Source organism: Athene cunicularia (assembly GCF_003259725.1).
Source record: "Athene cunicularia isolate RWA chromosome 12 unlocalized genomic scaffold, athCun1 chr12_part1, whole genome shotgun sequence".
Taxonomy (NCBI): domain Eukaryota; kingdom Metazoa; phylum Chordata; class Aves; order Strigiformes; family Strigidae; genus Athene; species Athene cunicularia.
The window spans coordinates 16,700,306-16,723,467 of record NW_020799116.1 but is presented as its reverse complement, the minus strand read 5'-3'; the positions used below and the strand labels follow the sequence as shown (position 1 = coordinate 16,723,467).

General features: G+C 44.9%; 1 protein-coding gene across 1 annotated transcript in view; it reads left to right on the top strand.

The window, feature by feature from the left end:
• The first annotated feature begins 112 nt into the window (after positions 1-112).
• DNAH1 (dynein axonemal heavy chain 1) overlaps positions 113-23,162 on the top strand; it is a 76,717-nt gene continuing 53,667 nt past the window's right edge. The window contains exons 1-17 of the mRNA XM_026857191.1: positions 113-186; positions 4,381-4,835; positions 5,405-5,477; positions 7,925-8,099; positions 8,592-8,748; positions 9,271-9,403; positions 10,922-11,083; positions 11,617-11,869; positions 13,110-13,267; positions 14,085-14,296; positions 15,535-15,833; positions 16,851-17,001; positions 17,576-17,769; positions 19,109-19,334; positions 19,979-20,098; positions 20,896-20,978; positions 22,405-22,546. Coding sequence (XP_026712992.1) covers positions 4,566-4,835; positions 5,405-5,477; positions 7,925-8,099; positions 8,592-8,748; positions 9,271-9,403; positions 10,922-11,083; positions 11,617-11,869; positions 13,110-13,267; positions 14,085-14,296; positions 15,535-15,833; positions 16,851-17,001; positions 17,576-17,769; positions 19,109-19,334; positions 19,979-20,098; positions 20,896-20,978; positions 22,405-22,546 — 2,808 coding nt within the window. The 5' untranslated portion in view covers positions 113-186; positions 4,381-4,565. The remainder of the gene's footprint in view (positions 187-4,380; positions 4,836-5,404; positions 5,478-7,924; positions 8,100-8,591; positions 8,749-9,270; positions 9,404-10,921; positions 11,084-11,616; positions 11,870-13,109; positions 13,268-14,084; positions 14,297-15,534; positions 15,834-16,850; positions 17,002-17,575; positions 17,770-19,108; positions 19,335-19,978; positions 20,099-20,895; positions 20,979-22,404; positions 22,547-23,162) is intronic.

Here is a 23,162-nt window from a genome sequence, read left to right as displayed (position 1 = left end):
GGGGCCCCGCGGGCCGGGCCTGGCGGGGCTGGGGGGAAGGAGGCCTGGGCCGGCCGGGCGGCGGCGGGCGGGTGCAGGGCCGCGGGCGGACTGGCACGCAGGTGTGGGTGATGAGGGAGCCCCCCGCGTATTTTTCGAGACACTGGAAATGTGTCGCGCAGGGTTTGGATCCTCAGAGCATCAGAGGTGGGGTGTGCCCGCACCGCTGGTGCAAAGTGGGGGGCATGGGGAGCAGCTTCCCCGGCCCTCGGGGTGCCTCGCTCTGTCCCAGCTTCACAATTAGCACAATTAGTTGCTGCCCTTGGGTTGCTTCTCCTGCACCTCGGTAGCTGTGGAGGCTGTTGCGCTTCATAAATGAACCAAACGTTGTTGGAGTCATGGTCTAAATACTTTGCATGGTGTCTTGTAACACCCACCACGGCTATAACCTTAAAATGTGTGGTGTAACCTTGTCGTTAAGGCACTCTGTGTAATGAGCAGTGCCATTCGCCATCAGTCTTGCTGTTACCCCCCCTGCATCCTCAGGTTCTAGTGGTGGTTGCGTTGCGTTCTCCCATGGAGAAAGGAATGCATTTAAAAACCCGGAGGAAAATCAATTTTAAAACCGCGCAAATTGTTGGAGGGAATGGGCTGCTATAAAACTCGAAATTACTTTCAACTCCCTTTTTAAAGTAGAAGAGATTTGAAGTAGAGGATAATGTTTAAAGCAGTTTGTTGAGAGTGCATCACCTTGTCTGAGCTTATATTATATGGCTTAAATTATATGAAAAAGAAATTTCTATATGTTGGTATCTGGATGGTGTAGTAGCTGGGGTTTTGGCTATCTGCAGATAAATAGATTGCAGATAAATGACTACTAGATTTCAATCTGTGGTTTTGCTTAGGGGTTAGATTATTTTAGAAGTACTTTTCTCTTTTTCTGTTTCAATATTTAGCCATTTTGAACCTTATTTGAAAGAAAAGAGTCCATTTTGTGAAAGCTTTAGATCAAGGAATCGAAGTAGAGGCAACAGATCAAAGAGCACGTAGCAGACATAGAGCAAGACACGTGGGAGTTTGACTTCTTGGATATGTAAAGCTTGGATTTACCAAGAAATTGTAATTATAGTTTTGCCATGATGACACACAGATGCTGTAGCTAATGTTGTGTCAGCAGTGCCATTAGAATATGCTCTCAGTTTGCAATAGTTCCATTTAGCATAGTACGACGTACCTGGTATATCTAGGAAATGTGCTTTTCAGATGTGAGAGAGCATGATTGAATTGCTGGAAAGATAGGTGTTTTGGTGGTCACAAAAAGATTTTCAAAGCTTGTTATAGCCAAAGCTGGGATGGCTTGGTGCCAGGCAGATGTTTGCTGTTGAAGAGTGGGGAGATGCTCCCAGATGTGCAGGGGCAGTGGGGAGTGAAGAGTTACTGAGGTGGGCAGAGGATCTGCTGTCAGGAAGACATCTCATCTACTTGCAATGAGCTAAACTCCTTTTCCCTCCACCTTTGAACATCTCCTTGTTTAAGGGAAGCTCCAGCCCTGAGGAAAGTGCTCTTAGTAAGAAGGGATTGAAGGCTGCGAACCCCTGCAGCCACAGCAGCCAGGGTGACACTAATGGGGCTCTGGGCAGTTTCACTGCTTTTCTTCCTGATCCCTCGGGCAAGCAAAAAATCCTCCAGTGTGGGCTATTTCACACCTTTGGCAGATGCTCTAGCAGAGCTGGCTGGAAGTTCAGGCAGATGTTGCGTGCTCGCTGCAAGATGGATGTTCCCTTCCCCAAGCAGCAACAGCCTCGGCAGTCCCTGCCAGGCTCTGCTGCACAGGGATGAGGGTCTGGGGTCAGGTGGGGATGAGAGTCTGGGGTCAGATGGAGGGTGGGGAGGACAGCCCTGGAGTCTGCATGTTGCTCGTCATTCTGGGGAGAGTGGGAAGGCGGAAGGTGCCCTTGACGGAGTTGGAGGCTGGGGAAGAGTGAACTGCTCTGCAGTAAACCCCTTGGCTCAGCAGCTAGGCTGAATAAAAGAAAGAGGACCTCTCATCTCTTAAACCAATCTGGAGGCCTGTTCCTGAGAGTTGGATGGGAACACCAAACCACCCGCTAGCTGGAGGCTGGCACTGGAGTGAGATCCCCACCATGCTCTGAGAAACCTCCTTGCTGGAACCCCTGGCCACATCCCAGCAGCTGGGGTGGCAGGAGAGTAGGATTCCCTTTGTGCTTAGCAGTTTTCCCATCTCTAGATCAGCTTCAACTGTTTGACTCATCTGTCTGGGGAACTGCTGGGAAAACTTTGGAGGCTTGGGTTTGTTCTTTATTTTAGGTGGTATGTGTCAGGTTTTTTGCAGTTACAAACACCAGACCTTCCCTCTGCAGCTGGGAGAGCATGACAGATGGATGTTTTGAACTGGACACTGAGTAGGGGTTTGTTTTATTTTGAGATAAGAGCTTAGAAAGGACTTTATGGAGGTGTGAGTGAGTACACAGAGAGCAAAGCAGTGAAGAATTAGGCCTGCTGTGGGCAGGCTTGTTACACACTTCCCCCATCATGGGAACTCAGCCATCATCAGCAGCAGCAGCCACATTTTTTTGGTTCTAGGCAGAGATTGCCAGTCCTAAATTAGGAGTGGGCTCAGTCACTCACCCTGCTAAAGGATCAGGTGAACTTCACATCCTGGAGTTAGATTTTTTTTAAATTGGATGGGTTTAGGATTCTAGTCCTAAGAGGTAAAAGTACAGCAAGTCACATCACCACCCCTGCCCCTGCTCCCAGAAAGAGGATGCTCAGGTGACATATCAGGAGAACCACCGCAGGGTCATTCCGCCTTGCTGCTGTTCTCTGTGCCAGTGCAGCAGGCACGGAAGAGTCCAGCAGTGATTCATCAGGAATCCTTGGATCTTGGCTGATACCAATCAGTCCCGCTGTGCTGCTAAAATAGATATGGCCAGAGCATAAAATAGCTAATAAAAACAAAATCCTCCATGGAAAATTCATTCTTCAGGGTATGAGGTTCTAGTTGCCATGCCAAAGAGAAGCTGAAAGATTTGAGATTTTCTAGCTTGAAGGAGGGGAGGGGGTATTATTGATCTCGTCTCCTAGGTCTCTCCAATCTATTCGTTTATTCTGTTTCACTTAAAGGATTCGCATCATGGTAACCTTGATTTATTATCTGATTTCTTTTTGGATTCAACCTCTCAAAATTGTGGAATGGCTTGAACCTGCAGTCATAAACCAGCACAGTTATTCCCGCTTATCTCCAGCATGCATGTAATGCTTTCTCTGCTGTGTGTACCTGATTCATTCTTGCAGACAGGCAGCAAGGTGAAATTTAGAAAAAATTGCCCTCTCTAATCACGAGTATAGGACAGGCAGAGTTTTCACTCCATTCAAGAGCAGATCAGAGAGGGCATGGCAGGAAGGGACACTGTGTTGTTGTCTCCACATCAGGATGAGACTCCAGACAGGTACCATGCCAGCTGTGGCCTGCAAGACCAGGCAAGGTCTTTCTAGTGCTTTGCTGTGTCAAGCTGGGAGACTCCTGTGTAGAAGCTTGTTGTGGAGGCTTGGCCTCCAGAAATAAGCAAGGCAGACATATGGGCCCTAGCAAGGGTGCAAGACACAAACCATTACTCAGGTAGGGCTGGATGAGGAATCTGGGTCTAGCCCTGAGCAGGAATCGATGAATAAGCCATATTGCACTCAGAGTAGCCTTGAGAGACATCACAGAGAGCTTTGAGTCATAATTTATAGGAATAAGCTATGTGGGTATGTGTACATCATTACATCGGCCTATGTGTGTGCAGGCTGGAGGGGCTTGTGTCACTTTAGTTGTACTAATTAGTTATAGTAGTCATCTCTGTTTAGACAAGCCTAAAATGAAGGGGTGCATTATCATCATGCCAGAAGTCTGAGGGCTCCTCTTAATTAGTATCTCTCAGTGTGTGAAGGTTTTTATAAAGTAAATCTGTACAGCGGTGATATTTTCCTGGACTTGCATCTCCCAAGGTGGAAGAGTTGAAATTATCTGTGAGCTGAGATCACCAGCAAAAATATCCCCTGCAGGAGTAGAGAGAGGGGAGCTTCTGGCTATATTTTAATATTAGTTAGGCAGCGCTTAAACATCTCTCCTGAATTATTTAAATGAAATAATCAGACTTTACACCTGGGAGTAGCTGTGTTGGTATCTAGGCTGTAGTCTACTCCTACTGGAGTAAAGTGTGACAAGGTTTTGGGTACAGCAAAAGTAGCACTTCTGTTGTAGTCCCAGTTTACCCAAATTCTCTTGGCAGCCCTTTGAATGCTGCCACAGATCAGGGAAGCCCTTGCTGCTTCAGGAAAGCAGCTTTTCCCCCCTCCAGAACTCATTTGGAATAATAAAGCCCTCTTTTTCCCCAGGGTTAGTGAGCCATTGAGTCAGCCACAGGAGACCAATGCCCTCCAGGTCATGAAGGTAGCGCTTGGTACCGAAGCAGGGGGTCAAACCTACCTTGTTACCCACTCATCTTCTTAGCAAGCCAACTATATGCAGCACAGCGGGAGGGTGTGGAGGAGTGCCAAAGATACAGTGTTTAACAGGCTTAATGTCTTGCCACTCTAGCAAGCCCAGGGTTGCATCACAGCATTGTTCTCCTAAGAAGATGGATGAAGCAAAGAAGGATTTGACGAATTCTTTGGGTAGGAGCCCCAAACCTCCTGATACCAGCAATGAGTCTTCATGCTGGGACTGCAGTCCAGGAATGAGTTTGTTGCTTCCCAATAGCTGCAACCAGGGGCCAAATAAATACTCAGCCTTTAGTCAAAAGGCATTTTGTGCTGATGTCCTCACTCCGGGAGCCTCCAACATCTCTGGGGTAAGTGCAGAGCAATTCTTTTTCTATCACTGTCCTTCTGAAATGGAAAAATCTATGGTACACCTGGTATGGAGAAATACAGTTTTTGCCCCAGTTCCTAGCCCTCTATTTTGGTCAGAGACCTTTGTGCAAGACCTTGACCCTTACAAGTGAAGCCATAAGGCTTTTCCTGATCATAGTTGTGCTGCCTTCCTCAGTAGCCAGTGCTGTCACTGTCATGATGTTGCCCAGTGTTAGGATGCTAGCATGGCAGGGCTTGTGACTGCAGATGATATTTGGAAGCAAAACCCTAATGACTGCCTGCCTAATCAGCCCCAAATCTTGAGCTGACATCAGGCTGCAGTTTGCTGACGAATCCTCTGCCTCTCTGTGCATTGGGCTGAAGTTTCCAGGTATTTGTGCCTCTCTGAGCCTTTTCTGACCATTACTCACAGTGTCTGTTGACCCTAAAGCTCTAGTAAAGTTGGTCTTACAGCCTCACTCTCTCTCTTGACCCCTATAACCCTACCCTCCCACTGTGCCACAGCTGTGCTTTATCTCTGACACTTCCCTCACATGCTGCCTTTCAGGATGTTTGTGCTGGCCCCCATATGTACCATGCTTTGCTAAGACAGGCGGACCTCGAGCAGCACACCCCTAAAGGTAAATCTACTGTGAGGAAATGTGATGTGGCAGGAAATGGATCCACGACTCTTATGGTGGCTTATAGTGAGCATGCTAGGAAATAGGCTGATGACTCTAGGATAGTGCTCTGCTTTCATTCTCCTGTCAGTGCCAGGAATGGTGCTGAGCTGCTTGAATGCCCCATGAAAAGTTCGTTTCGTTTAGAGGTGGAGCAAAGTGATCTGATTGGGTGGTAAAACCATGCTCCCTTTTTTCCTGGCTGTGTCCCCCCAGGGTTCAGCATAGACTGCATCACTGCCTATGGGAGTTTGATGCTACGGGCCATATGCCAGGAGAGCACTGACTGTGCGTGTATTATCATTGCATATGGAGCCAGCAGTGCCACTTTCCTGTGAAAATGGGACCTGCCCATAAGAGCTGTATTCAGGGTCTAGGTACCCATAGCCAAAATCACAGTCTTCTCTCATTTATTCATTCTGCATCCAGCTGCACCCCAAAGCAGCTTATTTTCCCTAGATGCAAGGGGTCTTTGTGTATACAGAGCTGCTGGTCCCACCTGCTCGCAAGAGCTTGTTGTATCATGGATGCTCAAATATAGGAACAGAGCATGGTAGCAAGGTTTGCCAGCACTCTCCTGGCCTCTAGAGCACTCCTGAGGATATGGATCATAGGCTGGCAGCGGGTGGGGAGAAAGTGTGCATGTGAGAGGATTTTAGTCTTAGGGAAAGATGGTAACTATATATACCACCTTCCTGTGCTTAGAAGTGACATTTATTTTCATGAGTGAGGACAAATGACTGCATCCTCAAGTGAATCTTGACAAGCTAGACTCATCCCTAACAAGTGGAGACAGGTCTCTATTTATGATCTGCTGCTTCTTCAAGGGGGAAGAAGCTATCAAGCTGGAAATGTAAATGCAAATGAAACGCTAAGTATTGACATAAATAGTTGATAGAGCACAAAGTGATATAATGGATGGTGCCATGGATTTTGCAACAATGAAGTGACAAAATTGGAACAGCTGTGCTCCCTGACAACAAATATAAATCAGGGCCATTCTGTAAAGACCCCAAGCAAGAGATAAGCATGAGGCTAAAGGAGCTGTAGTAATCCCTCTGCATTTTAGAGATTCCTTGAAATTATTGTAAGCATGCATGTTAGTGTGGACAATGGAAATGTTTAGGATCATATTTATTCTGGACTAGGCACCCTTCCTAAGAGAGGGGAAAGAGAGAAGAGTCAATTCAGTGGCTCTTCCTTTTAGTCCCTAGGCAGACAATGTATAGCTATGGTGGTTGTGTCACAGGCCATCTAAGAAGGGCAAGGGACTCACCTCTTAGAGGACCCTTTCTCTACTTGATCATCCTGAAACATGCCTGGCTTCAGCATTATTGGCTGCTCTGCACAATTGCTTTGACATCAAGGGGTCACATCCAATATGCAAGCACAGGCACACAGAGCAGGGTGAAGGATTTGGTCCAGAGTTTGACATCCAAAATACCTGCTTATGAGCCAGAACCTTAAGCTTCTCCTTGGTAAAGTGTGAAAGTTCATCAAATGAAAAGCTCTCACTCCACTAAAATCTATTTTTAGCTCAATGCTTAACTGTCTAGGGAATAGAGCTTTTTAAAGCTTGCATGCAATTACTTAATTTAGGTTAAGCTTCAAATTCCCAGTTTGCTGCTGTTCTATTATTTGTGGCTTGTTTAGCAATATAAACAGTTTAGTTTATTTATGGGGTAAATGACATGGTTTAATTTCAGCCAGTTCTTGAAAATGTATACTTTTTGCTTAGTCCAAATTTCCATTGAAAACATTTGGCCAAATTGTGAGACTGTTAGCTGTTTAACTCAATTTTTTCTCACACCACTGCTGATGTGAGTGGGAGGTTTGCTTGATCAAAAACTGAGGAGAGGTTTGTCCCAAGTAAGGTGTGAATAGGGACTTCAGCGTGTAAAGATGACCTGAAGCAGCTTGTTCTCTCCTGCAATATTCATAGGCCCTTTATCACCATCTTGACCGAGTTCCTCCCAGCTGAGGAGGACTGACTTGTGGTCTGGGAGCAGCCCAGGGAGGCAGGGGAATCCCACCCCTTTCTGAGAGTGAGGGAAACTGTGCACTAGAGACAGTAAGTTGCCCATGGTCATGTAGAGAGTCTGTAGCAAAGCTGAGAACAGAACAGAGATCCTTAGAGCCAGGTCAGTGCTCTAACTCCTAATAAGGTGCATAACAGTGATTCTCAGTGGAGGCTTCTTCTATGCCATCATTTTGATGCTGAGAAGCCATAATGACATACTGCAGCGGAAAAAAAGGTCTTCCTTTCTGTTTCCCATTTGATGTCTGCTTGATTTCTGTCACAAATCTAGTGAAGTGACTTCTGCAGACAACCCAAGAGACAGCACAGTCCTCCTGTGTGTGTGAATGTAAAGCAGAGTGGTGATTTCAGACATGTGTTTGTCTCTTAGTCACAACCTTCAAGATGCCTGAGGACTTCGGAAGTGTCCTGGATAAGCAAGTGATTGGACCAACCACTGAGAACCTCGCCAAGTCAGATTTCCCAGCACAATCATTTAAGCCCAAAGTGCAGATTGCCTTCCAAGGGCTTCCAGGGCAATGCTCTCGGAAGATTGAAGTAGAGAGGTAAGTAACCAGAAAGTGGTTAGAGACATTATTATGAAATGGACACAGCAGATTAGGGTGTTGATTTTTTGCTTTCAAGACATGACATGTCAAAAGTCTTTAGGAAAATGCTATCCTGTAATGCAGGGGTCCCCAAAGTGGGGTGTGCACATCGTGGGGAGTGCACAAGACAATTCACTGGGATGCAGGAAGAAAGTATCTTTTTAAAATAGTGTCTTTTTCTCATCCTTTTTTAATTTCTAGTTTTGTATATGCTCTATAATGTACATAATATGCTAATACAGTGGTACATGTGTATAGTTTATAAATTGGACTAGATGATAGTTGTAGGTCCCTTCCAACTGAACTATTCCATTCTACAGATGAAGAAATATTCATGTATGTGGTATGTGCTCAAAAATGTTTTTACAGATAAGGGGTACATGATCAAGAGTTACAGGCATGGGAGCCCTTCTAGGCACATTAAGTGGTTATTTTCCCCATTCAAAACAGGAGAAGACGGATATATGTCACCACCAATATTGCTCAGCTCTTAGCCAGCAAGGGGATAGACTCCAATCAGCTGATGCCAAGGCACCACGATCTTGACAGTATGCCAGCTATTGAGGAGAAGAAAGATCCTGTCTTTCCCATCTACCTCCCATTAAAGGTAAGAGTGTGTTTGGCACTTATGATCTATCTCATTGCTTGTAACACAAGATGTCTCTGAGAATTGCAGAACAGTTAGCCATCAATGATACAACAAGCTATACAACAAGGAAATGCTTTAAAGCAGGTTTGGGCCCTGAAGTATCTCTACAAGATGCTGAGCATCTTCAGGGTACCCACAACTTCCCATCAGAACTAAAAGTCCTTGAGGGTGCTCTTCACGTTGTGTGGCCAAAGAAAAGGTGTTGTCTCATGTTTCCTTCCAGATGCAGTAGTCAGCAGTATTACCCTGTGAGACCTCTCCAGGTGGTGTCTCTGCTAGGAAAGGGCTAGAGGTACAAATATTGCTGTTTAAGAGTGGACAGTTGATCAAAGATCAGCACAGCTTTTGTACCTGGACTGTTTTCCCTTTTTGTAGCCCATGTAGGAACAGCATGGTAGTTTTCCTCCCATGAAATTTTGTATTGGGTATTTTCTTCTCTCTGAAGTAAGACTTCATTTCACTCATGTCTTGGTTTTTTAGATATTTGACAATGACGAGTTTGACTGTCGAACTCCAGAAGAGTGGATCTCACTAGGACTGGAGCCAGGTTCCCATGATAGAAAGCCAGTGCCCGGAAAAGCACTTTTACCTACAGATGATATACTGGGACATGGTAAAGCTTGAATGAGTTACTGCTCAAGCAAGGCAACACTAACAATTACAGGCCCATTCAGCAGAAGGGAGCATGTAGATTCCGACAAATGCAGCTCTGAATAGCAGGAAAACAATAACTCATTCTGACAAGGCTCAGGCAGACAGAGCAAGAGATCAGGGATCTCAGTGACTGTTAGTCCTGCCCTGGACTGACCATTTCCACTTTTTTAGATGTATCCTCTGCCTTTTTCCCTCCTTTCTGTGCCTGGAAGTCAGGACAGTCAAAATCTTGCTTTATTGATATGTAGGTATCAACATGGTTAGTTAATTAGCTTGAACACAGTATGTTTTGCCTGGGTTTCACTGCAAGTGCAGGATCAGAAGTCAAGTTCAGACTACAGTGAAAATCAGAGTAGTAAATCTGGGGAAAATTAAGTGATGTCTGTTGTTTTCCTGTCACTCAGAGCCTTCCCAATGAGAAGGCCTCAATGGGTTCAGCTGTACTGGTGTCCGGTTGTGGCTGCAGCTCAGATCAACACATCTGCACTAGCTTTAAAGCATAGGAAGTGGCATGCATGCTGACTGCAGCTCCAGGGCAATTTTAGAGCCTTAGCTGTCTGCAAAACCTAAGCATAAAACATAAGCTGTGTGAATCCCTGGGCAGCCAGTGCTTGATGGCCGAGTTCTGCTTGCAGCTGGCTTGGGGAACACTACACCTCCCCAGCTTGAGTGGACGCTTCTGCACACAAATAGTCAGACCCTTTAGGCCCTGGGGGAAGTGAGACCTCTGGCATCTGTATAGTGCCAGCACTGTTGCAGATTCCTATAGCTTGGACCTGATTAACATCTGTTCTCAACTTCAGAATAATGCTGTCCTGACCTGTCTATATTGATATCGATATAGATACTGATATATATATCTGATTAGCACCTCCCAGCATTTAAGAGGATTCGAACAGTTAAGAGTTAGATGCCCTGGGAATGACCCAGAGAAGTAATAGACTGGGGAAGAAGGTACAGGGTTTTACACCCACTCCAAATTAGAAGGAAGACTCATGTGGAGGGTGACACAAGGCTAGAGCTGCACGTGGGAAAGGAGAATGGGATCACCAGAGAGCCCACGTGGGTAATGAGGCATCATGGATCAAGGGGTGAAGGAATCAGGTTGCAGAGGAGTCCCCAGGTGAGGGCTGAAAGAGAGCGTGTCAGGGCATACAGGACCCAGATGTGAGACTGTGACTGCAAAGAGTGAGTGAGAATGCCTGAAGCAGGCACTGGGAGGGTGGTCCACAGGGAACTCACAGAGGTAAGAGGTGGACAATGGAGGACTCAGGTGTGTGCAAACAGTTGGAAATGCTAAATTGTAAAACCTGAGTTCATTATTTAGTTGATCACAGCAGAAATTATGTGAGATTGACTGAGATTCAAGCTAGTAAATGGATTTGACTGTAACCTCACCACTGTGGTCAGGAAAGTTCTATTTTCTGTAGCCTCCAGGAGAATGGTTTAATCTTGTTTTAATCCTTCATTCTCTCAGAGGACCCCAAAAACCAGAAGTTAATCTACAAGTGGATTGATGTTGGTGTTCTGGATTATGACAAGGAGACAGAGCTCTACTTGGTCCATAAAACAGATAAGAATGGGCTGGTGCGGGATGAAGAAGGGAGACCCATCCTCAATGGAGGAATAACTCTAGAAGGTATGTTTCAAGTCAGGCCTTTTGGGACCTGACATACATTCTGCCATTAGCTATGCTGGTCCTTGGTAGAGATGGGAAGGACGTCAAGAAATCATTTAATTCTCCCTGTTAACACTCTTGACACAGAGTGTCTTCCTGTTTAACCAGTCCTGAGACACCTCTAGGGGAGAGAACTCCACACCTAATTTGGCAGCCTGTTTGAGGCCTCCCCTTCTGCAGATACCTTTCCTTTTTCTCTGTATCCCATCTTTACTGCCTTCAAGACAAGTTAAACAATGGTCTTTCTGGGCCAGTGACATCTTGAGGGAGTATGTCAACAGATTAAGATGAAGTACCCCCCTTTTGAAAGGTTTGGAGATACTGCTAGTTCCGTGCTCCTTGTCTCTTGCTGTCCTCAGCTTTGGTCCCTCATCTTGCTCTCCAGTAAGCCAACCCAATTATATTGTCCATCAAAAAGCTGCTGCCAGCATTGCAAGCAATTCTGAACTTTGTGTTCCCTGTGGACTCTTGTAAGGTTTACTTTCATTTCCCAGGAAGAGCCCCGTTGTTGTCATGTCAGTACTGGGTGCCACGAGTTTGCCTGCTGTTTCTGGCTGAAGATCCCCAGGTGTTTGCACAGCGGGTAGTTTCTGCCGACAGTTTGCGTAAGAAGACACAGGCACTGCTACTCTATCACCTGTATGTGGACTGCATGCCCACAGATGGACTAAACAGCATCAATGAGAAGAGCCTGGGGAAAATGAAGCTGTTGGCTCTGCATACTCCCAGACTGAAGAAAGAGAAGAGGTAAAGCATCAAGTACATGTCTGGGGTCTCAGCCTTCAGTCCATTAACATTGCAGGGCTTCGTTAGGGATACAAATGAGTGGCAATGGAGGCAGATCTTCAGCATCCAACTCAGGTTGTGGATCTCATCTGCTTTCCAGCCTGTGCATACTACCTTCTTGCCCAGAGTGTCATCAGAAGTAGGTGGGACAAGAGGCCCAGGGACACGTGTACAGCATGGGTGATCTGTCAGTATTCCCAGATGAAGTAAATGTACTTCATATGCAGATCCACTGTGCCATGCTTACACCTGCAGTTAAATGGCCTTCAACAGCAGGAAGGTTGGACAGAAATGGCATGGGTTACCTTGCTGTCTTCCTGTGCTTTCAGAGAGCAGATCAGTCATTGCTGAATTGATCTGCAGACCACCAGCTGTCTCTAGAGAGTTGGCTGTTGTCTGCTGGTGACTCTTCTACTTATTAACAGCTGCTAAAATCAAAAGAAGATCTGCACAGCTTGAAACAAACAGAACAGGAGATCTCCACCTGGATATAATCAAGTGTCTCTTTGAGATGCAGTTCATATCAGGAAGGCATTTTAAGTCCCTGGGCTGATAAATCATGAGCCATTGGTGGTATGGCTAGGAATCAGCCATGACTGATTACCCTGCTCAGAGACAGGAAGGTGTGAAGGGCTGCATGGTCTGCCAGCCTAAACTAGGGAGTAGGAGAGTAATTACTCTGTTTGTGAGCAGAAATGTAAGTATAAACAAAAGTACTCTGCCTGCTTGAGGTGAAAGATAACGATTTCCTAGGGCAAACAGAGCAGGGCCTCAGCATTTATACACGTTTTGGCTGAGGAGACTGATTTCAAGAGGTGTTCAGCAGGGAGGACAGCTTGGATAGCCCAGCTTCTCCAGAACTGCCAGCTAGCTTCCTCAGTTGTTTTTTGCCCCTCCTCTCTGTAATGCTTCTCCCTCTGCACACCCCTAGTGGCAATTTTGCTTTGATCTGAAAAGACACTTGAGAAGGCTGCAGTCCTAGGCCCAGGTCCCCACTTGCCTCTGTCATTAAACGTCCAGTTGATAGCTTTACTGGCTGCTTCATTGTCTGCACAGCTCTCCTAATGCATTCATTAGCAGGTGAGCTTCTGGGTTAGCAAGTCCAGAAGGGAGGGAGTGAAGGGTGGGTTTTACGGTAAAGCAACAGACACACTTCTGCTCAAACACTGTGGGTTATCCTTGTTTCCATGTCTCGTAACAGGGTGTTAGACCATATGTGCTGCTTGGAGAAAGAAGTGAGATTAGACTATGAACGCACCATGAACAGGATCAGCTTTGACAGAGTTGTCACTTCCAAACCTCAGATGTTTTCTTATGTCACCCTGCCAGACAAAGAGGAGAAGAAAGTTCCAGAGAAAGGTATGGGACACAGTGAAGCAGTTTGACGTCGGCAAGGTTATAGGATCTCTTGTCTTCGATAGGATTCATGCTTTGCTGTAGAAACTCTCAGGTTCATGTTAATGATTAGGGCTCATAAGGGGCAGCAGCAGGAGATTATAAGAGACTTTTGAGTATGTCTGCTCTTTTTTAGGGTATATTTGCATGTTCATGTTACCATCCATCAGCTAAGCTGCAGTAACTCTGCAAGTGTACCCTTAATGGCACCAAATGCATGGCAGTGTAATTAGCTTAACTGCCTTCAGCTCTGCATTGTGCTGGGGCTGGCTGCCTTCCATTTGCTGTGCTCAGCTGTGGCATCCCTCAGGTGTGAAAAAAGGTTCAGGCTTCTTTAGAGTCCCAAACTGGAGAAAAATGACCACAGTAAAAGATGGGGGAGCGTATTTTGTGCACTTTCATCTTCCAAAGGTTGGAATGCCTTGAGATGGTTCACAAGTGGAATCTCACAGATGAAATGACTCAGCTGTGCCTTGAAGCTTCAGTGGAAAGATTCTTCAAGTTGAATGTTCTTTCTCATGGAAACTTCATGAGCCAAAGCCTCAGGAAAGTCATGCACCAAGACAGTCCCTCAACCCCTAATGGGAAGCTGCAGAAAGTCTCTGCTGCAGAGAAGAGGCTCTCCCTTTCATCTAGCCACCTGCTGAAACATGCTAAGACCTGTGCATCAGAGGAGAGTCCTTTTCACAAGCACTGTCCCAAAGGGAGCTGTACTCTTCCTCTAAGACAGAAGATGGGATGGCTATTGCAGGCAATAATGTGTTCTTTTTTTCGGTGCCAGGGCTCATCTGGATCCCAGACTATCCTTTTGATGAACAACAATCAGATTTCAACTTTGTCTCACTCCTGACCAGGCCAGAAGTCATCCTTCTCCTTACACAGGTGCAAGATGAGTGCAACAAAGCAGCCACCATGTCTCTGTTTAACTCAACCTTACCCAAGCATGTCTGCTTGGAGGAATTTGAACAGATCCAGACCCAGACCTTCACTCAGGTGAGCGGAGGAAGTGTTGCGGGTGAACACATGGAGCAGCCAGCAGGGCTGTCCATGTGCATTAGACAGGTGCAGCAGCTGCAGATTGATTCCCTGGAAATGGATGAGCTTTTAAATGAGACATTGTGGGTGGGGCAGGGAGGAATTTGCATGTGCATGTCAAATTTACTGGGATGTCAGGAGAATAGGCTGAAGGAGCCATAGGCCCCTAGTTAGCATCAGCCATTGCTGACCATGCTGTTAGTCATGCGTTGAACAAGTGGCTGCATAGGACTACAACCTCTCCTTCCTCCTCCAGGTCTCCAAGCAGATAACAAACCTGGTTGGCACTCCAAATTTTCCTTTTTTTTTTTTTATTTTATTTCCCCATTTCTTCAGCTGCAAGGCACAAGAGCTTTGATTCCTCCTGAAGCACTCATGGGGGTAATGTTTTTCTCCATTCGGTGTTCTTTATGTACTTAATTAAATTACTCTGCTTGCAATGCCAGCAGACAGACTAGGACAAAAATTTGCAACTCTGTGGTAACTCTTGCCAGAAGATCTTCATGCCCTCTAAATGAGGGCAGTACATTGCACCCTGGATGTGTCCACACAGAGCAGTTTGCAGAGGGTTACACAGTAAATCAGCAGCAGAGGGCATGTGCTGGTCCTTCCCAGTCCCATGCTGTTTCAGCTAGGCAGTGCTGTCATCCACTCAGTGACTGAGGTTGTTTTATTACACACAAACAGCAGCTGCCTGTGGAGCAAAAGTGACACTTGGTGGTATTTTAATAAATTAAAACACTGCAGACTGCTGCTGCCCTTGGCTTCTTCCCCTCTTTCTCCTCACTTGTCAAGAGAAGACAACATTCTGTCCTTTACTTGCTCATCATACTGTCTACACAACTTTTTATGAGGTGCCCTGACACAGGCAGCTCCAAGGATACTGCTCTATAGAAAAGAGAACAAAAAGGAAACACTGTGTATAAAAAGAAAGAATAGAGCACTCCCACTTTTTAATATCAGGCTTTCTTTTTGTAGGTTTTTTAGTCAGTGAAGGAGATGTATGGCCCGGTTCAGATGCCACGTGTGTGTGCATGGATTTGAGAGCCACTGTTTAGCTGCTACAGCTCTGAGAGAACAGTTGTTTTTCACTGCAGAGAAAGGTCCAGCAGTTGCAGCTAGTAGCTAACCTCGCCATACTGCTTTCCCATCAGCCCTTGGAGCATTACACAGCTTGCTTTTTTAATTTGCCCTAGGTTCAGATGTTTCTCAAGGATACTTGGATCAATACTCTAAAGAGTGCGGTAAAGAGCAGCCTGAGAGATTCAGGCAAAGACTGGTACAACCTGAAACAGAGCCACTGGGATGTCTACCAGATGTCCAAACTGTGTAAGCTGATGAAGCGCATCAAATTCATGCTTCAGGACTCTCTGCGGTGTCTCGTCCAGAACTCACTGATCAGCTTCACCCAGCTTTTGCTGGATGCTTGCCATGGTATCCTGAATTGCTCAAAGAACATGGAGTGGGGAGATGACCTCATCAATAGTCCCTACAGGTAAGGAAAGGAATGAAAAAAAGCGTGGAAAGAACAGAAAAGTGTAGTGCCATTATCTTTCTAACTACTGTTTTTGCAAGCAAGCTTTGCACTGTATGGGGGCTTTAAGCTGGGCTGTTTCCCCTAGTCCTCCCACCTTACACATTTGCTTGAGTATGGAAGAATGACACAGAGCTGGCTGCTCTGTTAGTACAGATTTCAAGTTGCTATTAGTGATACGAGGCAGCCCATCAGAACCAAGGTCTGCTACTTTGACATACTGTTATAAAGATTAGCCGCTTCCAGCATTCTTTGGGGACCAAATAATTACTATTTAGCTTTTTTCTGGAGGCCAGGAAGAAGAGTACCAGGAGGTAGGGTTGCTTAATTCCATTCTTGGATTGAACCTCAGGAGTAGGATCTGGCCTGGAATCTCTAAAGAATACCAAATTCAGGTTGCCACAGTGCCTAGAATTTTCTTCCACTGGGTATTGATTTAAGGATTTCTGCCCTTTGTGGTATTAAAAAAGGAAGTTTAGAAATTGAAAATGGAAAGAAAAAAACCCTGCCACTCACATGAGGCCTTTTGCCTTGAAATCAGTGGAAGTCTTGACATTGACTTCAGCTGATCCTGAGTCATGCTGGTAACATACATGATTGGGAGATACTGAATATAACTTCCTGAAAGTTACTCCTGCATTTTAGGAGTAGATTGGAAATGCTGAATGCCTGATTTGAAGAGCATCTGCAATTTTTCTATAAAGCAGCTCCAGTTCTCAACATAAGGTTATGACTTTTGGGGATCCTGGTATGGCATGTTTTACACTTCCTTTACCTTTGATAGATAAGGGTTTTCAATGTCTTTACTGGTAAATTCAGAACACAGCGTTTCATACCTTCAACTGCATGTGACAGTCCTCCTCTTCCCTCTTTCCTTTCCTGTGCAGTAGACATTGTAGTATCAGCACCAGAGCAATATGGTTGTGTGCCATTGTCTCAAAAAGCATCCCTGTTCTTCCTTATCTCTTCCCACTGCAGGCCTCAAAGGAATCCACTCTTTGTCACAGACCTTGTGCTAGACAGCAGTGGCGTTCACTTCAGCCCCCCTGTGGAGAGCTTTGAGAAGTCCCTCATTTCTCTGTTCGACAAGGGAATCCTGGTTACTCACACTGTCCCACATCTGGAGAAGGTGAATTCTCTGCACCAAAGTGATATAGCTGTGCAAGTCCCAGTGCATTGCAGCATGGTGTAGACACCCCTGAGCTTGTACTGAGGGAGAGATTTGCAGAAGGAGGTAGTTGGGAATCCAGTTAAATGTGGGCACAGCACTATGCTAATGCAGTTCTATTCTGACAGGATTTCTTCAAGCTCTCCAACTGTGTAGCTGTTTTATCTGGTTGCTATCTCTGATTTGGTGCTGCACGTTCTGTGGAAACATGTCCTAAGTAACCTGGCTGCCCTAAGTGCATGGCAGCTGCTAAAAGCAAACTCATAAAGGAAATAGCACTTTTCCAGTGCTGTCAGTCTGGTGCAGATCTCTTCTGCATATGCATCTTTCTTCCTGTTACTATGAAAGACCTGTCTCCCTAGATCGTGTTCTGTGGGGGGAGGAACATAAAACTGATAAAACAATTCCTGACACAATGTAGAAGGAGGGACTACATGACTTCCCAAAGGTGCCACTAGTGATTGTCTCACCCCTCTCCTGAGGAGGCCTGGTTATCTCTGCTAGTCTTGAAAGACCTCTCTCCTTCCTCCTCCAGTATGTGTTGGAGAATATACTTATCACAGGCACACCCTTGCTGGACTCAGTGGGATTGCACGAACCAGAAGTGGAAGAACTACGAGAGGCTATGCAGTCTGCCATTCAAAAGGCACTGATCCCTCTTCAAGCCTACGCCAAGAGATATGAGAAATTCTTAGAGCTAAATAACAATGACATCCAGTTCTTTGTAAGGTAAGTGGCTTCTGACAAAGGCAGCTCTAACCCAAATGGCAAGCCTTTTCAGAAGCTGTTGTGTGGATGTGTGTGAGAATGCAGGACCTGTTCTTAGACCACAAATGTGCATGGCGTGCCTCAGATGTGAGATCAGGCATCCATCACAGGCAGCCTTCAACCATGGGCAATGGTCCATGCTTTTAGAGGACATTGGTGGTGGCAGCGAGAATTTCTTCCTGCCTCTGACAGCAGTCACATTCCTGTCATGTTTGTAAGTGTAATTGGAGATATTAATGGCCCTAAAAATGACTCATCCTATTTGAAAATCCAGTTAGCATACTTGACTCTGACCTCCTTCAAATAGTGTCTGTTCAGGTTGATAACATTCTGTAGAAAGTAATGTTTTCTTTTATTTCAGCCTCATTGTTTTCACTGCCAAACTATTTGCAGCTACACTGTCCATTAGCCTCTGTTACTTGAATGGTCTTCTTTTTAGGCCTTACCTTTTCTCCAAACAGTGGGACTGAAACCCCTTTTTCTCTTTTGTTACTCAAGCTTAATCAATTTTCAAATCCCATCTGACAAATTCTGGTCTCTTCCTAGAACACACTAAAGTGCCTGCCCTCCCCGAAGGTGCCTCCTGATCTTGCCCTGTTTACACCAGTGCTTTCATTTTGTCTTTCCTTCTCGACTTATTACCTCTTTCATCTCTTTATTCCACTCATTTTCTGCAGCTAAAATATTTTGTGCTCTTATTCTACTCCACACCTATGGTGCTCTAAAACCCATTGTAGATTTGGATCTGTCCCTTCCCTTGATCTCCAGTAATGTTGCTCAACTACATGCCAGTTCCATGTCTTCTCCTATACACATCTTCTGAAACTGGGGGCCTCTCTACACCGCTACATGGGTGTAGCTGCAGGTAGGCATAGACACCCTGGCTTCCTCTGCTTGGCAATGGTAACCTTAGCAGTGAAGACCCTGAAGCAGAGCCTTCAGTGCAGGCTGGTCACCCATATAGATGGATTTTACATGGGATATCTTGCTATATAGCTTCCCATGCTCAGTTAAAGTTAGCACTCATGTACTTGACTGTGATACGAACACACCTCACTTTCTATGTAGGCATATCTTTGGTTGTAAGGTCTAGAAGGCAGTGGTACCTCTCAGTCTATGCTTGTAGAAAGTTGTATACATTTGAATAGATGCATGTTTTAATAACAGTAAACATACTCATTAATAATTTAATGTCTTGATCCTTTGGGTAGACACGTCTGAACATCCTGCAGACAGCCTCGATGCTGAAATAATCTTCAGGTCTACATTACCTTTTTTTTGTTACTGTTTTTATTTACAGAGACTACAAAGAGCAATGTCCACCTGCCCAGGAGGTGATGAGAATAGTAAACATGCACTTGTCTGAAAAGGAGAACCTGGACAACACTCTACCTAGCTCTCTTGTCATTGGGCCTTTCCATGTCAGTGTAGAAGGTGTTAAGCAAAATCTGTCCAAAAAATACAAAGCGCTTGCCTCTTCCATGTTGGACATACTGGCTAAAAGCCTCCATTTGCAGGTGGAGAATGTAAGTTACCTGGTTTAGTAGATTATCTGGTAGTGTCTTGTCTTGTCCTTCTGCCTTTGAAGTTGCTGTGTTTGTGAAATGGCCAAAAGACAGCAACTGAGCCCACATTAATGAGGACATTTTAAAGATTGCATTGGAGCAATTATTTAAAAAAACAGCTAGAAGGGAGATATGCAGACTCAACTAAATCAAGTACTAAATATACTTAATAAATTATTTGCCTGAAAGCTGTATCTCTTGAGATTAAATTTTTCAAGACCTTGCCATCTTATAAAAAATGTGTTGGTGGATTGAAAAGATCTGCCGGTACACAACTGGAAGGTCCTTCTGCTTGCTCTGAGGGTAACTGGAATATAGACAATTGCATCTGCCAGAGGGTTCTGTAAATCTGTCATTGTCATAATTTCAACTACATACCTGTGGTCCCTCTTCCTCTTTTTTTGGCAGTCTCATTTCATTTCAGCTCAAATGAGATGGATGGAAAAAGACTGTGGAAAGGAAAAGACAGAACAGGACTGTTTACTCATCACTTTAGAAGACCACCTTTAGAATGGGAAATGGGTGGATCATGGCAGGTTTTCTAGTTTACTCATTAACAATTAATGACTTTTTGATGGTCTTCTCTCTGCTGTGTCCTCCTGCAGATCTGTGATGCATATAAAACCATCAGCTGCAAAATGCATGAGAAACCAAACAGTATCGAGGAGCTGGCTGAGCTGCGGGAGTGGATGAAGGCAGTCCCCGAGCAGCTGGCTGTGCAGAAGGTAGGGCATGCTCTCCTTATGGTCAGGGGACAGCTAAGGGAAGCAAGGAGAAAAATTTTCAATACAATGTGTGGTGTCTCAGGAGCAGAACTCCCAATTTGTTTGCTTGGATGTCTTGTCTTTGCATACAATGCTGTAAAATTCCTGGGTTTGTATTTTTTGTAATTCCTAAGATCTGTATTTTTAGATACACTTATCATGAATTTAAATATCTATACAAAACAAAGTAACAGTTAAAAATCTTGCCTAAAAGACTTTTATATGTTTTTTGCTACCTTCATGATCCATTCTGCATTTGTGTACTGAATAGCTGTCTTCTAAAAATGAGTGTTGTTTTCAAGAAAATATTTCTGCTACCAAATCTTCATATTGCTGTTAATGTATTTCTTCTAATAAGACATTCTAGTGCCAAGTTATTTCAAAGTTCTTTTGAGTTGTAGGTCTTCTCCCAGCTGAACAAATGGGGAACAAAGGCATCAAGCTGTAAGCTGACTTGTCCGTGCCAAGGAAAGAACCTGGAGGATAACCCAAACCACTCGATTTCTGTCCAGCACTTTATCCACTAGGTCACACTTCTTTTCATTCATGTAGAACAGAGGGTGGTGATGGCGTGATCATTCGCAGAACAAGGGGTTGTAAATCCATTCACACAGCAGAGAAGCAGCCTACATCACATTAAGCTTGTGTGACTAACGCCCTTCAAAGGCACCTCATGAAAATGAGGTACACACCAGAGAGTTGGATTCAGTATAGTCTAAAGGTGTCTATTTTTTGTCTCTTTCTCTCACCCTGTGCAGGAACTGATTCGTGAAGTCATGGAAGATTACAAGGTCATGGAGGAATTCCTTTACAATCTTACCGAAGAAGATTTCAATGACAAGTGAGCACAAGGCATTTCTCCCTCTGTCAAAGTGGGACATTTTGCAGCAATTACCATTTTCAGTGCTTCAGGGGCTATGTGTCTATCAAGGGCTCCAGCAGAACTTTTAAGTGCCTCTTGGGCTGTATAAGCATTGAATTCTTGAATGAAGTTTATAGAGAAGAAGCGTGGGTTCATGCTGCCTTCTGTCCTGGGGCAAGGCAAATCAGTAGCTATTAACCTGTTTAATGCATTAAAGCTCTTTTTTCTTATTTTGTTGGAGACGTTTGCAAGGTCTCAAAGTGCACAGTTTTGTCTGTGTCTGAAGCTGAATGAACACTTCCAAGGTAGGAACACTCTCAGGGTTTTCTTAGGACTAGGAAGGAACATGAACCCTGTATTATTACTGCATTTCTTTTCCATGCAGTCTCTTCTTAGCTTTATATTTGGCTATATTATTCAGATTGGGACCTGACTATGCCCCAGTAATAGAGTCAGCTCACAAACACAGCTACCCAGCATCTAAAGTCAGCTCAGCCCTAGAAGCACCTTTCTCTCATATGACATGGACTTGGTCCGGCGTGTCTGCAATGTGAGGGAGTCTCTGCAGCGTGCTCCTGAAACTAAAAACATGGGATGCACAGTGCAAAAAACCCACAGAAGCTGCAGAAAGGCAGCTCAGCTCGAGGACAGCTTAGCACAGATACAGCTCTGCCCACTGACCAGATCTGGCACAGGCAGGAATAGTAGGAGATCCCTACATCTCCAGGTGCTGGGAGGGGTGTGACCTGGGCCTAACGCTGTAAAGCTCACATCTGGCATTGCATACAAGCTAACAAGTCCAAGTGCAGTAATGGGTGGGCTACAGCTGAGCAAGACCCAGGAAGCCTGCCTTGGCATGAGCAGCTGCTTTGTGCAGCCTTTCCTGTACCCGCATTGCACTCCCCAGGGCACTTTGCAGAAGCCTTGCTATCCAGGGCCTTGCTGTATCTGGGTTACCCTGGCCCCTCACTGCCCTGCTTAACAGGAGTCTGGCTTTTTCAGTAGCACTGAAAAGCCACAAGCCAAGACTCTGACCCCATTTTTTTCAGTTCCTTGTGAATATATTCAAAGACAGACATTCCCTCTGGATGCCAACTGTTATTTTGCTGTCTCCTAGCTTTTCAGTAACATATGATTCGTTCCTTTTAAAAAGGCCCTCCACTTCTCCCCAGCCCTTTCCATTTGAATAGCCTAGTCACAAGGACTGCATATCAACAAGAAAAGCTGAAAAAAAATGTTTTGTTGAAACCACATGTGTTTCTGTTGTAAAGCTGCCTTGTTTGGTGGGAGTTGGATTTGTCATTATGTTATTTTCAGTATTTCAAACATATGCTCAAAAAGCTTCTCTCTCTTTCTCTCTTTTTTTTTTGTTTGTTTGTTTGTTTGTTATATCATGTGAGTGCAGGTGGGCTGCAAGTTACTGGCCGCTGAAGATAACTATGCAAACTGAGTCCATTCGGCTCCAGCACCTGGACGATGAAGACAAATTTCGCAAAATCCAGGCCATGGATCAGAATGGCTTTCAAGACAAACTGGAGGAGATGCAGGTATTAAGCCACTGTCAGTAAACTATCCAGAGAAGGGGGCCTTGAAGCTCTTGTGGTCAACCAGGTGGGAAACTTTCAGATGAGATTTTAGTCAGAGGAGTTTTTTGGTCAGTGTATTCTTGGACAAAAAATTATCAACCCCCACCCCCATTTTTTTATTGGAAGTTGGGCTTTGTCTTTCACACAAAAAAACACCCTTAATCCAATATTTGCAGAAATACTGATTTTTCACTGAGAAGGTGTTCATTGAGATAACAATATTCCAGTTCTTGGTGCTTGGGCAACCCATGCACTTCCTTTTTCTTTCTTGTGGGCTCAGTTCTCTGCAGAGCATCTTCCATGATGCACTGCCATCAGGCAGGAAAATACAGCATCCAGTTATGGAACTCATCTTGCATGAAAGACTCTGAAACAGAAGCAAAGTTTTGGAGCTGAGATACCTCTGGTTTCTGCTGAAACAGTCTGGTTTTTATTTTTCACCAAAAGCTCTTAAATACAGAAAAAAATGCCATTGTGGAAAGGCTGTAATCAGTGACCTAGATTATTTTGGAAATAGCCTCCAAAAATGATAATAGCACAAACCTGGATTAGAAAAGAAAAGCAAACAAAAAACCCA